Source organism: Leptodactylus fuscus, chromosome 2 (genome assembly GCF_031893055.1).
Source record: "Leptodactylus fuscus isolate aLepFus1 chromosome 2, aLepFus1.hap2, whole genome shotgun sequence".
NCBI lineage: Eukaryota > Metazoa > Chordata > Amphibia > Anura > Leptodactylidae > Leptodactylus > Leptodactylus fuscus.
The window spans coordinates 253,311,342-253,327,706 of record NC_134266.1 but is presented as its reverse complement, the minus strand read 5'-3'; the positions used below and the strand labels follow the sequence as shown (position 1 = coordinate 253,327,706).

General features: G+C 38.5%; 1 protein-coding gene across 3 annotated transcripts in view; it reads right to left on the bottom strand.

Moving 5' to 3' along the window:
• Positions 1-2,358: 2,358 nt before the first annotated feature.
• Positions 2,359-16,365, bottom strand: part of PSPC1 (paraspeckle component 1) — a 65,976-nt gene continuing 51,969 nt past the window's right edge. For 2 of the 3 annotated variants that reach the window (XR_012715117.1, XR_012715118.1), the window contains 2 exons: positions 4,848-4,954; positions 2,359-2,628 (listed from right to left, as the gene is read on the bottom strand). Coding sequence is in view for 1 of the 3 variants with exons in the window: in XM_075266066.1 (XP_075122167.1) it covers positions 4,925-4,954 (30 nt within the window). In the remaining 2 variants the exon portion in view is untranslated. Of the gene's footprint in view, positions 2,629-4,493; positions 4,955-16,365 lie in introns of those variants that run through there. The other variant, XM_075266066.1, reaches the window with a different exon arrangement.

The window sequence follows — 16,365 nt, the reverse complement described above, 5'->3', positions numbered from 1 at the left end:
TAAAGTTAAAATAATGTAGGGATTACATACTGTGAAAAGCAAATATATAGCTATATTAAAAAAAAACACTAGGGGACTCTGCCTCAAAGTCTGAGTTTAGTCCCCTTCTGTCATATTCCACACTTGTACTCTTCAGGCTGGTGATGGCGTCCCTTTGATCAGTACCTGCCTAACTATGACTTCTAGAGTACTCTGGACCCTCACAGCCCCTTCAAGGTTTGAGCTTTGTGGCTGTTTTCAGAGGTCTGTTTCTTAGTGCTCTGTTCTACCTGCATTGGTTAATGCACCTGAAACAAGTGTTAGACTGAGCATGTAAAAGTTCCTGGTTCATTGAGTAAGCAACTGACTCGCCTTCCAACAACTTCTCTCTCCAATACTTGGCTGTAGTGCCTTTTTTCAGTGACTACCAGGACAAGCAGGTGAGCTGAGCCACCAAAGCCTTCAGCTGTCTTTGGTAATGCTCACATCCCCTTTGTTTGTTTGTCTTAGGGTGAACTATGCCTGACCAGAAAGCTCCAGCAAGGCATCTCCACTAGATTGGTTTGGGAGAAGCCCTTGCCCCTTCTGCTGTGCCCAGAGGCCTAAGGGAGATTTCTATTAAAGTCTGCATTGGTTCTGTAGACTATGGTTCCCCATCAGTTTTCCGGCATTATGGGCCAACAAAGTCTGTACAGTCAGCCAGCTCCAGCAAGACTTTTCTACGATAGCTTAGAATGTGCTTTTATTCTGCTGCTTAGTCTTTTCAGGTCCCCAAATTTCTCATCTAATGTTGGAGTTTGCCCGTTGTGTGGTTAGTGCTATTGCTGTTTGCTCCACTACTCTCTCAGTTCCTGGGGCACTGGCACCATTTCCCAGTAGTACTGTTATTGCTCTTTGTTTATTGGTTTGGACAGATTCTTGGCTGAGGTTCCTCAGGTCATTTTGTGACTTGGGGGCTTTTATTCCAGCCCTGTCAGTTTCACACCTTCTGAACCCTGTAGTTCTTCCACTTCTTTAGCAATTTCCAGATGAGAGCTCTGAACTTGATGATGGCATTTCTGGACTTGGGCCTACTGTCTTTTAACAACATCCTTGATACTGGTTTCCGTGATCCATTCTGCTGGTCCTACAAGTGTGACAGTGCTATTATCCTACTTGTTGCATCATGAGGACTGCTATGGTCCTGGACAGATAGTCATAATGCACAGACATGTTGTAGTGCGGGGAGAGTTGTGTTGTGGGGAAGTCTAGAGCTGCCATATTGGCAATATGACTTGAGGTTTCTTCCCAAGAGGCAAAAGAACCTGTAACAGCTTGCCAGGCCTCTACTTGTCTTTACGTGCCTGTCTACTGTGGAAACTATGTGTGTACACCAAGTATCACCATATCGACGTCCTTATTTGTATGAGCTCTCAGACAGAATATCACATGGTTGGATAGTGTGTTTATTGGAGTCTTCTTTAATGAAGAAAAGCGTTAGGGTTAAATACACAAAAAAATAAATCTGTAATTAGCATCACATGACAGGTCATAAAACTGCAGAATAAGCTTTGGCATGTAGCTATTGAGTATGTCCAAAGAGTCATGTCCTCCACAAAAGTAGATTTCAGGATGAACCATGGACAATGCCCTAGCAAGGAATATAAGATGTTCACTGACATCATTCCCTCAGCACAGGAAAGACATTCTAGGGTTTCATCTCTACCATTCTTTCACAAGCGTCCTTCACCTCCATCTACATACTGCTGAAGTTGTCTTCTGGGAGTTTACCCACACCTCAGTGGCCTCTGACTTTATTCCCATTGATAGGACATGTCCCTGTCCTCCCTCCAGGGGCGGCTTGGAGTTCTTTATGCCTGGAGGAAGATTTAGGCCGGCCATGCTAACTTCTCAGGCAAAGGATTTTTTTTTTTTTTTAATTGTCCTCTCATGATCATGGTGTTCAGGCTGGAGGCTGTACCTTGACACTGCATACCAACCTGAGGGTCTTTGTCCTATTCATGCCTTCAAGTTCCCAGTATTAGAGTTACTGAAAATCCTATCCTTCTCCTCAGCTGGTGTTGGAGTAGTTTCTTGTTGCTTCTCTTGAGTAGTATAGCTCCTCTAAGCTCCTGAGTGGTTCCCCACTTCCACTTGGGGCTATAGACTCAAGGAAATTAGGCCCAGGGGTTTCGCCTCTCACTTTAGTACTTAGTACAAACCTCCACAAACCTGTGAAATGAGAATCAAGTTTGCCAAAATAGTTGGACACCACGCCACATCAAAGGGATATCACTGCATATTGCAGTTTTATTTATTTTTTATTTAACAATAGTTTTTTCTATTTTTCATTAACCACACATTGATTTGGAAAACTGTTTTTATTCATTTTTAACGTGTTTTACAAGGAGAATGAAGTGGTAGTAACTATTCTCCATTAACAGAGCCATTGAATAGATTTGTTAAAGATTGAGGTCAAACCACAGAAAGACCAAACTAACATTTAATTTTCAAATTCAGTTTATAAGTTTACGTAACATTTATGAAAATATCTTTGAAAAAATAATTTAAAATAGACATTTCCCTCACAATACAATGTAGAAAAACATATGCAAGCAGTCGTCTTCATCTGTTAGTGTTGTCATGGTCTATTCCAGTAATGCCAGTTACCTGTAAAAAAACAAAAAATAATTCTCTAAATATTCAATCTGAATACAGAACAGTGGATTTTACTAGAACCATGTAAATGTAAAACTGTGCTGCTTGTGAAAGAGAATGGGATAGTTATGCAATCACTATATTATGCAATATGGAAGCCATACATACTGTATATAGTGCCATGCCTTTCCTTTAATTAAAAACAAAAATGACATTACATAATGTAACCGCTATATACCCCATATTCAGGAGCGGGTTAAAATAAGCAATACTAACAAAAAAAAAAAAAAAACACCTCTCAGACAGTCAAGCACAGTCATAGCTAGACATGAAGACAGAGTTTCAGCCTTCAAGAAGTACCATAAGGTAAAAAGTAGTCTGTTCAAAATGGGATCATAAGCTTTGTGTCAGCTTATTAATAAAGAGAGAAGAAACCCTCAGTGTCAACTAAAGCATTAAAAATACATTCAGCAGCTTTCTAACAGGTCTCTTAGATTCACAAAGGTTCCATATAAAGAATAGAGATGAGCGAATATACTTGATCGAATACCTCCGCTGCATAGCTCCTGGCGGCAGGGAAGGTAGGAGGGGCAGTAAAAATTTGAAGCCTCGAAAGTCTTTTTGCACCGGGAGCTATGCAGCGCAGGTATTCAATAAAGTATATTCACTCATCTCTAATAAAGAACCCTGGAGACAACCTAATATAACTATTCAACACCATGTAGTGGTCTATCATAGTGGGGAGTATAACACCTCACCAGGTTTAAACTCCATTCATAAGATTCTGTATATATGTGTAAGGTCTGTGTCTTAAGTTTGCCTGAGAAGTTTCATTCCTTACTATACAGTTGGTCCTGCACAGCTTGAGTGTTTCTGGCAGGGTGACTACTCTTAGTGAAGCTGACCACTGTCACCATCACTGGGAAGATATGGCACTTGGATCAACAATATCTCTCTCATACATAATGTATATTAGCACTAGAGATGAGCGAACAGTAAAATGTTCGAGATTCGATATTCGTTTCGAGTAGCCCCTCAATATTCGACTACTCGAAACGAATCCTATTATAATCTATGAGGGGAAAATGCTCATTTCAGGGGTAGGCAACATTTGATCAAATTACACTTACCAAGTCCACGAGTGAGGGTCGGGCTGGATCCTCCGTGCAGTCTTCTCCGTGCAGCATCCCCTGGCTCTGAATTCACTCCGCCAGGCATCGGGCCTGGGCAGAGCCGACTGCGCATGTCCGCACTACAAGCGGCATGCGCAGTCGGCTCTGCCCAGGCCCGATGCCTGGCAGAGTGAATGAAGAGCCGGAAGACGCCGTGGGCAAGCTGCACAGAGAAGACTTCTAAAGGTAGGAGAAGAACCAGCGTTGATTGGCTGACTGTATAGCATTCACCCAATCAATGCTGGTTCTGCATCGAACTTTTCCATTCGAATAGCAAGTGGTACTCGATCGAGTACGAGTATTTCTAATACCATAGTATTCGATCGAATACCTACTCGATCGAATACTACTCACTCATCTCTAATTAGCACTAGTCTCCTCTTATGACCATAAAACGATCACCAATTTATATTGAAAATGGGGGCTGTGGCACAGTTTGTTATCCACCAAATCAAATACTCTGCTGAATCAATAACTGCAGAGTGCCAGACCTCCACTGCCATCCCCAGCAGCACAAATTGTGTACCAAGAGCTTCATAGTGAGGGTTTTCAAGTAGCTACATCTGAACGTCAAACATCAGATCGAGTGGTGTAAAGCACTGAGCCGCCACTGGACTCCTGGGCTGTGGACACCTGATCTGTGGAGTAACATTATACTTCTCTATCTGAAAGTCTGACGAAAGAGTCTGGGTTCAACAAATGTCTGAAGAACTTTACGTACCTGTCTGCACTGTGTCAACTCAAGTCTGGTGGAAGATGTTTTAATGGGTTGGCCTTGAAGGTTTCAACGAAGAGAAACCCTAATACTTCAGCATATCAAGACATTTTGGGTAACTGTATGCTTACAGCTTTGTGAGAACGGTTTGGGAAGGTCCTTTCCTGTTGCAACTTGGCTGTTCAAAATCAAAAGGTTCACAAAGCCATGATTGGGCAAATTTGGTGTGGAAGAACAAGAGTGACTCACAAAGACCCCTGATCTCAACACCAAAAAACTCAGCAGGCCCTCACATCCAACATCAATATCTGAACGACATTTTTTTTGCTCTTCATAATTCATACCTGAACAGCATAAGCACTGCTGAAAATCCCTCTGTGAACGGTTCTGATCGGTTTACACAAAAGTTACAATTTCTCCTTTACCCGCCGGCATCAATTGAGAAGCTGCCCTGAAAACGAGAATACACAATGTAAATCACAAAGCAAATCTTAAGGCAGTTCAGAAGTTTCTGATGTACAGAAACTGGATGAATAATTCCACAAAACTCTACGCATCAGAGGAGGACTACGAATATTTTAATGTCTTGTGCCTCAGAATTTAATGACCAAATTACTTTGAAATTTTACATTTAAATTTTTTTTTTTTTAATATAGTATTACTACCTGCACTAGATATCTGTATCTAAGTATACAACACAAAATTACAGATGCAAATTGTTTAATAAATTCTGTATTATTTCTAATTCTTAATCTGTACTGGTCTGTCTTAGGCAAAATGTATTATTAATGAAGAAAAGCTGATGGCAATAATGTGCTCAACAAGACTCATGTACAAGAGTATTAACAAATGAAGGACTATGAAAAGTTGTGTTTAATAGTACAGGATACAATTTCTTTCAAAACCTGTAATGATATCCTAGTTAGGTTACAGTTTAGGATAGAAAATGGATGTTTCAAGAACAACCACTAGGTTGCAAAAAATACATTTTTATGTATGGCCAGATCAATCTTCTCCAACAGTAAAATAAGTGTTTGACAGATTTTCTAATTTCCTGCTGCACCGAACTCTTGTTGAACGATGAAATAAAAGATACAAAAACACAAAAATTTCAATATATGTATACAAATGCAGTATAGCCTTAGTAGTCATATGATCGGATGTATACATTGAATATTAATACTTCATATTACTAATTGTAGAAATGCTGTATGTATGTAAGGGACAGTAAGTATTAAGCTGAAATCCTCACATTAAAGCAAAAGAAATCGACCAATAATTTGTGCACTTTTTTTTTTTTTTAAATCTATAGTATGAAGCTTTAAGGAATTATCCAATGGCTCTTTTGCAAATATCAAATACAGAAATTGACAACAGAAACTTATGGTTGATTTGTAGACATAAGAAGTTTGGCTTATCAGATGAACAGAGAAGAAAAACTACTCCCTGCTAGCACTGGGCGAATTTACCTGGATTAGGATTAACAACAATTTAGGCCGCACCGCCATTTAAAAGTCACATCCAGGGGCAGATTATAATAAAAACAAAATGGTTTGTAGCCCAGGGACCCAACAGAAAGTAATTGCCCATTTGTATTAAGTGACTACAGAGGCCAATCGCAGGCCTAAGGGGTTCCTGATGTCATTCAGGAGACCAGAAGAGGTCTGAAGGAAACAAAGACCCATGCAGGAGCCCAGGGGAGGAGAGTAACTCTTTTTTATGTCTGCTTAACTCCCACTGGCCCCCACTTATAAGTGGAGAGACCCCAGAGTATAATAGAAATGCTAGTTCAGACTTGTTCCGTCCAAACAAAACTACAGATAGAAGCTCAGAATACTGTAATAAGTGAACCAAAACAACACATTGGATAACCGGATTTATTGTCGTTTCGGTTATTTTTTGATTAATTGCTCAGCTTTACTCTCCTACCAGCTGAGAAAGAATTGAAGTATCACAGCTTACAGGATAACCTCGAGTTAAGAGACCACATAATAGGGAGTGAAATCAGGCCATGTGTGAAGATATAAAAATGTAAGAATAATAAACCAATGAAACTTCGTGTCACAATTCTTTTTAAAACAGATGTAATATTAGCTTCAACTTTATCTTCAGTATTGATTTGTATGTATTTTGGGGCAAAAAAAAATATATTTTTTTTTTAATTATCCAAATGATCTTTTAGTCCCACATTGCGAAAATGCAGCATTTTTTTGCTGTGTTCTACAGTATCTGCAAAGTGAATTAGATTCTGGCTAATCCCATCCACACGTTGCAGATAAATAATCCACTGTAGAAGAGTTGAGTTTTTGAAAATCATAGTATGTCAATTATATCTGCTGAAACGTTGGCATTTTCCCTAAAGTTTTAAATAGGGAAGAAAATCTACTAAGGGCTTGTTCACATCAGTCCGGACGTGAGCTTTTTATGCTCTCCGCCGCGAAATCGGGTTTTTTAATCCGGACACAGAGTCGGACATGCAGTACTCTGTGTCCGGATAAAAAAAATCCGGTTTCGCGGCGGAGAGCATAAAACGCTCACCGCCGCACCCGGTCTGTGCTTTCCGTCTTCTGGCATGCAGAAGACGGAAAGCACAGAACGGAAAGAAGAACGCAGGTGTGAACCTAGCGTCAGAAAGACTTTGCAAAACATCTGCGGAAAAAAAAAACGTTATGTATTTTCTCTGCTTTTTTTTTTTTTTTTTGCAGCGTTTTGCTCCGTGGGGCCTTAACTTTGATGTGGCAATAATTCCACTTAAAGTAAAGTTTTGATCTGGTCATGAACCAGCCTAAAGCTTAAGATAAAGAGATTATTTTTTTGTTTAGGTGCAGATTTCTGTGGTTATTTTTGAGCCATAGCAGGAGGGGAGTCAATAGGAAGGAGAAGTACAAGTCTTTTCTTTAGATTTCCCATTCGAGCAGCTCCTCACTTGGTCTCAAAAAAAAAAAAAAAAAAAGCAACAAAAACTCAATAAGTCTTCAGCTTAAAAGAAGCTTGAGAGCAGTAGAGGAGGGGACTACAGAATGATCCATCAGAAGAATATCACAGGAAAAAAACAAAAAGAATTTACTACAAACTGTGGCTTCTATTCATTTAGTTAGAAAATTGCAATTGAAGTTTAAGTGTAGACAGGTAAAGTCAAGTTCGCCTGCTCCAGGAAGAACTGAAAAATATAATGAATTCTCAGACTGATAAACAGAGGTGTGATATAGAACCTGAAGTACAATGAGGTCCTACAGATTGCATAATAAGACTGGTATAAAAATAATAATACAGCTTGCGTGCTGCCATCATACCTTTGGTTTACGCAAGTATATGAGCTTCCAACAACCTATTTTTATCACGGTCAAGTTTAACTGGAATCTACTACAACATATTAAACTTCAAGACATTTGATACCTGAAATTTGCATTAATTTGTTGAGATTTTAAAGGCATCATGGTTGCCGTGCTACAAAATATGAGAATATAAAACCCAAAAGGAAAAGTATTAATTCAGATTGTGCAAGGCAGCAGTTACAGTAATGCCTACATAATATTTAGTACTTGTACAAAATTTATTTTTGATTTTTAGTGCTGATACTGCGCAAGGTCAGACCTACAACCATATGGATTTACGTGTCTGTATGCCACAAGTGGATCTTGTTCACACAAAGATCTTTTCTGTATACAAAACTATATGGAAATCCATTTATAAACATACAGAACACACACACTCTACCCCAAACTCCGAACTAAACCAAACTTACACTTAATCATTTGAAAATGAATGTATATTGCGACAATCGCCAATTGTTTAAATCCTATTTGTATGTTTATTTAATATTTTACATTTTTCTCATTTATATAGAAAAGAAGTGTATATATATAATTTTTCAGTTTTTTGACTACACTTCCGCTTTTCAGCTGTGGATCACTGCTGTTCTGATCACTTTTCAGCTGTTTTCATTCTCATCACAGGCTGGATTAGAAAGGAATTTACCGCTTATAGTGTGTGTGTGTCTGTCTGTGTGTCTCTATGTGTGTGTATCATCCCATAGAAGTTATTTGCAGACACAAGTTGTCAGTCTCTTCGCGGCTGATGTAAAGCATATCTCTGACCCACAATCAGATACAGAAAATAATCTTTAATCAAAAAAATAATAATGTGTCACTATTATGGTCTTAGCCAATTTAAAAATTGTGACAGAACACCGGAGTCAGTCTTGACCAATTTGGGTAAAATTGGAAAAAAAAATAAATGTTACAGACTCCGGCTGCAAAGTAAAATTATTTTGAATTATATAATCATTCACATTGTACAACTAATTCAATGGATGGTTTGTTGGACATTTACTTGCATAGGAATCAGTCACTGGATTTTTAAACAAATTATTTTTCTTGACCTTGAAGAATAGGAGACAGAGTCCGCTATGGTGGAGTAGGAGTTGGTGGTTTGGCCGCATTCCACTGTTCTAACATTGTATAGTGAACACTCACGGTTTGAAGAATAGCAGTGTAGAAACACACCTCAGTAAACTTTCTGTAGTATTATGTCATATACCTATTATATCATAATTATTAGAAACTTGAATTATGAAAATGCGGAAATCATTTAAAATCAACAGAAAAATACCCAAAACCTACAGCACGAAACACAAAACTATGGGATAGAGATATTAGTATTGAATGATCAGAAATTATATGATAAACTTTAAAGACAAGAACAACTGATGCTTTAGGTATTCTGAAGTATTCCACCCAAAAGACTGAGAATCATGTATTAAGAACTTGCATACAGATTTTCTGGTTATGTTAAATACAAGAAAAAAATAAAATAAAAGTTCAAAAGGTGAAGTCGTTAAAAAAAAATAAAAATTGTGTTAAAACATTACATAAGAAAATGGTATTACCTTCCAAAATCCCTTCTAAGTTGGTTTCAGACACTCAAGGCTACCATGGTATATGGCAGTATATCTGGAGTGCAGCAAATTCTTATGAACTTCAACATTAACTTTCACAGAGGATAAGCTAAAACAAATAATTCATTAGAATAGTTCAGAATGAGAATAGGAAGAGTTTCTTACATAGATATTTTATAGTAGTCATGCCACAGACATGTAATATATGTTATGTATTAAGTGCGTAGGATCCTCAAATAGTATCAGAGGTAATTAACACAATGGACAATGTATCTAAAAAGTGACACCATGAGCAGAATTTACTAGTCTTCTGGTACTGAGAGAAGACTACTGTGTTCCTCCGAAAAGAAGATAGGGGTTTATATTATTTTTTTTGCTCCAAAAAATAGGTTAGGGAATATTTTTAGGGGATGTCTTTTTTTCCATGAACAACAATCCACTCACCAGACCCCCCTTACACCCTAAACAATTCTGCAAGTGCCAATAGTGAATGGGCCCTCACACAAACAAGTTTTTTTTTTTTTTTTTAATGCAGATTGTGAGCCCCATATAGAGATCACAATGTACATTTTTCCCTATCAGTATGTCTTTGTAGAGGGAGGAAATCCACGCAAACACGGGGAGAACAAAAACTCCTTGCAGATGATGTTCCTGGCTGGATTTGAACCCAGGACTCCAGCAGTCTCGCACACACATCTGAGTCACTTGAGGGGCATCACGGTGGCTCAGTGGTGTAGCCTTGCAGCACTGGAGTCCTGGGTTCGAATCCTGCCAAGGGCAACATCTGCAAGGAGTTTGTATGTTCTCTCCGTGTTTGTGTCGATTTCCTCCCATATTCCAAAGACATAATAGGGGGGAAAATGTAGATTGTGAGCCCTATATGAGACTCACAATCTACATTTGGGAAAAAACCAAAAAAACGAATCTGAGACACTCCAGTAAAAGGTGTATTACGGTCAGGTCCCGTGTCATTGCATCAGTGTTTCACTGTAGCCAAGTGTAGCAGTTTGTGGCCCCTGGTGACCGAAAGTAGCCACAACGGAGTAATGCCAGCAGGACAAGCTGATCTGTGTGTGAGAGGCCAGCAGTAGCGGTATACAACTCTTATTATGGTGGAGAAATACCTTACTAATGCCATCTTCTACAGATAGCTCACTTAATATCTATGTCTTTTCTTTGGGGGGTATCCACTTTCCTTGATGAAGGGTCTACTGTTATCAGTTCTACTGTATTCTGTTTATAGTTTTACATTTATGGCTGCTTGGACAATTTTTTTTTTTAAATGGAGTGTACCTAGGGCTTATTTTCAGAGTAGGGCTTATTTTAGGAGTAAGGCTTTTATTACAAGCAGACACCAAAAATCCTGAAAAATCATGCTAGGCTTATTTTTGGGTTATATGTTATTTTCAGAGAACTACTGTAGTTAGACGAGGTTCTTACTTTTTTGCTAGCTTGCCTTAGGGCGGGATCACATCTGCGCCCGTGCGCGCTTTAAAGGGGCTCTATCATTGAGAAAAGTCATTTTTAACTAATCACATCCTTGCATAGCCCTTAGAAAGGCTATTCCACACACACCTTTAGTATGTAGATTGCCTCAGCGGTTTCTGAATAAGTCCATTTTTATTCATATGCTAATTAGACTAGTGCACGATGCATAGTGCACCCCTTTGTTATTGTTTCCTATGCACAGGCTGCTGCTGATGACTCAGCTTCCTGTTTGCACACACACATAGGAGATAATAGCAGAGACGAGTGCTGCTGGGAACTTCCTGTGCTGGATGGAAGCTCATTAGCATATGAATAAAAACGGACTTATTCAGAAACCACTGAGACAATTTACATACTAAAGGTAGGTGTGGAATAGCCTTTCTAAAGGCTATGCAAGGATGTGATTAGTTAAAAATGACTTTTCCCAATGATAGAGCCCCTTTAAGCAATCCTGCTGGGTCTTCATCTTTTGCACAGAGAAATTGGACAGGGGACGCAAACCTGGCAGTCAGTTTGCAAACCAAGTGAATGGGTTTGAAAAGTGAGCGCCCATGAGCGTTTTGTACCTGTTCACGGCAAAACTGTTTTTTTTTTTAACCGAACACAAAGTCGGAGATGCAGGACTTTGTGTCAAGTTAAAAAAAAACGGTTTTGCCGCGGACAGGTGCAAAACGCTTACATGTTAAAATGAGCGATCACATACAGTACAAGGTATGTAGCCTTAAAAATCCATGTTTGATATATCGCCATATATAAACAAAAACAAAGATACATTCACTGGGTTGGCGAGTTTGTTTTGACTTAAGTAGCTGAATAGACCTGGAATGGTACTAGATGTGAAAAATGCTAAATCTATACACAATCATCATTACGGATGTTAACGTTTTTCCTCTCCTTTTTCAGATATCCCCTTTATTAGTTATTTCACATACCTACACCACACACTTACTACACAAATACATCACTGTTTAAGATTCAATTTGTCATTGGATTTAAAAAAAAAGGGCACAATGAAGTAAAATGGCAATATCACAAGAAGTGCTCGCCCACCACAGTACAATTAAAGACGTGAGAACAGCTCTGTGTATATAGAATGGTTCAATGAGAAATTGTCTAGACTCATCAGAAGAGCCTGCAACCCCAAAATATTGTGTGTATTGCCAAAAAGGAAAAGAAGAAATTAAAAATATTCTGAGATATTGCAACTTGTTTGCATTCCATGATATTGAGGTATTCTTTTCTAGCTAAACTTTATACATGACCTATTAAAATACCAAAAAGTTTTTGTTCAGAATATATGATCAACAGCCAGGATAAAATTAAGCAGTATTAGTGCCTCCCAGGGACCAGGAATAACATGGAAACTGTAGGCTAGTAAGTCTAACATTGGTGGCAAGTAAAATATTTAAAGAAGTTTTTTTTTTTTTTTTTTTTTTTTTTTTTTTTAAGAGATTCTATCTGGAGTATCACATTGAAACTAACCTTACAACATCCAGTCAGCGCAGGGTCCTGTCAGACTAATCTAATCAGTTTTAGCCTGAACCTTGGCAATCCTGTGGACATGGTCTATCTGGATTTTACAAAGGCGTTCAATACTATACCACATATATAAGGTTGTTCTACAAAATGAGAATGTTAGGATTGGGGGGGGGGGGGGGGAAAATATACACATTAGGCTCACAACTGGTTCAGTGATAATAAACGGAGGACGTAGGTCAATGGAAAGTACTGGGTCACGTATACAAAAATAAACTTAAAGTGGTTACACTAATCTAAACAACCCCCTCCTCGACCACCTTTCTAAATTTATCAAAAATGTTTATTTACCTGTCACTACTACGTACATACATGTCTCTATTCCTGCGGTACGGGTCCTCCCTATTGTTGCAGCGATTCTCTGTGCTCTTCAGCCAATTATCCACCTCTACCACGCAACTCCCACGCCTGTGCAGAAGAGGTGGCTCGTTGGCTGCAGAGCACAGAGAATCGTGCAAGCCTGCAGTCAGCAAAGAAGAATGGGTCGTCCTGCAGAGGAAGAATGTAAGGAAGTGAGGCAAGTTTATAATGAAGTCTGGGGCTGAGCTGAGTAGGTAGGGAAGGGCTAGTAGTGTGTGGGATAGCTAGAGAGACAGGGAGGGGGTTATGGTAGAGAGGGAGAAAGGAAGGAGGGGGAGTGATGGGAGGGAGCTACTGTGGAAGTTACATATTAGGAAGCTGAACCCTGTAAACAAATGCAGAAAATACCATGAGCTCCCTGAAACACCCACAAATCACTTGAAACACTGCTAAAGGTATATGGGTGCATTTATTAACCCATTAATAGCACTAAGACTTTTATTTATAAAAAAAAAAAACTTTTGACTAGAAAACCCCTTTAATAATAAATTACTGGGTAAGACTACCGCTGAGAGAGACTTGGGAATTTTGGTGGACATTAAGCTTACTTTAAGCAACCAGTGCCAGGTAGCTGCTGTCAAGGAATATAAAATTATGGGATGCATCAAAAGAGGCAAGTATGCTCATGACAAGAACAGAGTTATACCTCTATATAAATCACTTGTATGACTAAACAGACTACTGTGTGCAATTGTGGACCTAGTGTACAAAAAAAAAAAAAAACCACATAGCTGAACTAGAGAGAGTGCAGAGAAGGGCCACCATGATTTATACAGGGAATGGGTGGAGTACAGAGCCAAATTAACAAACTTGGGGTTATTCAGTTTAGAAAAGAGACAGCTACAGGGAGATCAAATCACAATGTACTAATACATTAAGGGACAGCACAAAGACCTTCCTAATGATCTTTATACTCAAACTGGTGACAGTGATAAGGGGACATCATCTACACCTAGAGGAAAAAACATTGTCCCAGCATCATAGACTTTACTGTAAGAGTAGTGAGGCTATGTTTCTCAATGACAGAGGATGTGGTGATGGTTAGTTTATTTTGCCTCTCTCGAAAGGAATAATATTACAGGTTATGGGTGCTAGACGTTTGGTGAAGACAAGTTAATCCAGGGTTTTATAATATCTGGATTTGGAGTCAGGGTTTTTTCTTTCCCCAGACATGGGACAACTAGGGTTTTGGGGGTTTTTTTTGCCTCTCTCTGGGAAGGCACTGTAGGGTTATAAGGTTGGACTTGACGGATCTGTGTCTTCATCCAACCTCATCTATTGTTCCAAAAAGTTGCACAGCTGCAATCACTTGCTGTGTGGAGGGGAACAAAAAATTTTTTTTTTTTCAAAAAATAGACAATCTACAGTGGTGGTAAGTTTGAGATCTCAGACACTGAAAAACCTAAGAATAAATAAAAACATAATTATGGTCTTAAGTACTACTAAATCTGTATCAGCAAATCTGTTAAAGTAGCAAGAAAACAGTACATTAAGAATGCAACAATCAAAAAGTCATATAGAGGATCTGTGGATAATGAATACTCTACATCCAAAATGAATGCACAAAAATTATAAATTATTTCAATTGGGTAAAGTTCAGGTGTTTGGGCAGTTTTTTTTTCCCCATTCATCCTTTGCCGTTTTTAACGCAACACCTGGTTTGGATTGAATATGTTTTTTTTTCTTAAATCCAATTTTTGCATGATTCAAGGAGCACAAAACTTTCATATGAGCAATGGAAAAAAGTATATGATCTTACTAAAATTAAGTTTATTCTAATATACAGTGGTGTAACTTTGAACTATACATAAAAATCTCTTCAAAGTCACAGATCCATAATGATCACGTATATGACGCATACACTCTTTAGAGTCTAAATATATGGACTACGATGTATATTCATACAATACTACATACATTATGTTACACTACAGTTTAACAGTATGATTATTCATGAGTAAGTCTGCTTATGCTTAAATATTCTTTATATTTTATAATTCCCCTTTTACATTTACAGCCTTGTGAGTGACGAGTCAGATCATCTGCAAGCATTTCTAATGTTCAGTTTATACCAAACTCCATTGGCATGGGACCTAGACAACTGACTGGTCTTATGGATAAAAAAAAAATTAAAAAAAATTCATAATAGACCTTGGCATACCCCAATATACTGTTTTCCAAAACATGGGTTGCTATCCCCTGGAGGGTTGTTTAAAGGATCTCCAGGGAACGTAAACCAAGTTTTGTTTTTTGTGTTTTTTTGTTTGTTTTTTTTTAAACCAAGTTGAGAAATTTGTTATCCCGACAGCAACACTGCTGAAAATAAGTGCCAGTATTTTGAAGACATTGCAAAAGGACCTTTGATGATGTCACCAGTCACATGCAGGGTAGAGCTCCGTGTAAGGAAGAAGCTGTGCAAGGCTACTAACTATGATAGGGTGCTTATGGTAGCATAGCTCAGTATGCAGGGGGAAAAGTGGATATGGCATAGTTAGGTGTGGGGGAGGAGATGTGGAAGTAGTAGAGCTGAGTGCGTGGTACAATGAAGGCAGTACAACTGAGTATACGGAGGCAGTATGCAGCAAGGCAACATAAAACAGGCAAAATTGTAGGATTTCGGAAGCATGGAGGTACGAGAGATGTGAAGAACATGGGGGCTGCAGTACTGAATGTGTATGTGGGGGGGAGAACATGGAGCTAGCAGAGCTGTATGTGTAACAGGTGTGTAAAGCAGCAAAACAAAGGCAGTCTACATCTGAAAAGCAAAAGTGGATGAATATGGCTAACTTTTTTCAAATGGGACCAATTATGGTAGTGCAGGATCCCGAACGAAAGTCAGGCTTTCAGAAAGTTTGGGAACTGCCCTAATAGATGAGCCTTTAATAACAACTCAGGATTTGTCTCTCATTTGAGATTGGTTTCTGGTTGCTCAGTAGGACCCCATCTGCTTCACTAGTCACTAAATAAAAATAACTGGAAAAAAAATTAAAGGAGGAGGAGGAAATAGTAGACTTTGCCATGTGTACCATAATAATAGTATGTTGCCATTACTTACCTGAGTGATAAATGTTATTAAAAAATACCTATTTTGATTCCTTAAGACAAACAGTGAAGTATTAAGAATTTAGGGTGTTCACTGACATGTATAATATTTTTCTGCTTAACACGAAGCCTGGAAAGCAAAATGTAAGTCAATATTTAGTAACAACTGAATATATAATACACACTAAAATATGGAAATTAAGAACATTTACGATAATTAGTTTACCGTCAGTTATAATAAATATCAAAATTTGGACTAAGTATTTTGGGAAGGAATTCATCATTCTGGCATAGAAGGAAGATATTGAGGGTGCATGTTTTTGAGTACACGCGACAGTGTGAAGTGTTCAATCCCTGCTCCCTTCACTCACTTTGAATCAGTCTTAGCCTGTAGTAACTAAGTACGGGACTTTCCTAGTAACAGGGAGTGAACAGCAAATTAGCTAGACGGGAGACACCTAGTGTCCGTAACTTCAAAGTATTTCAGGCAGAAAACAGCAACATTTTGTGTATTACATTCTGGTCCAGAATCGCATGCT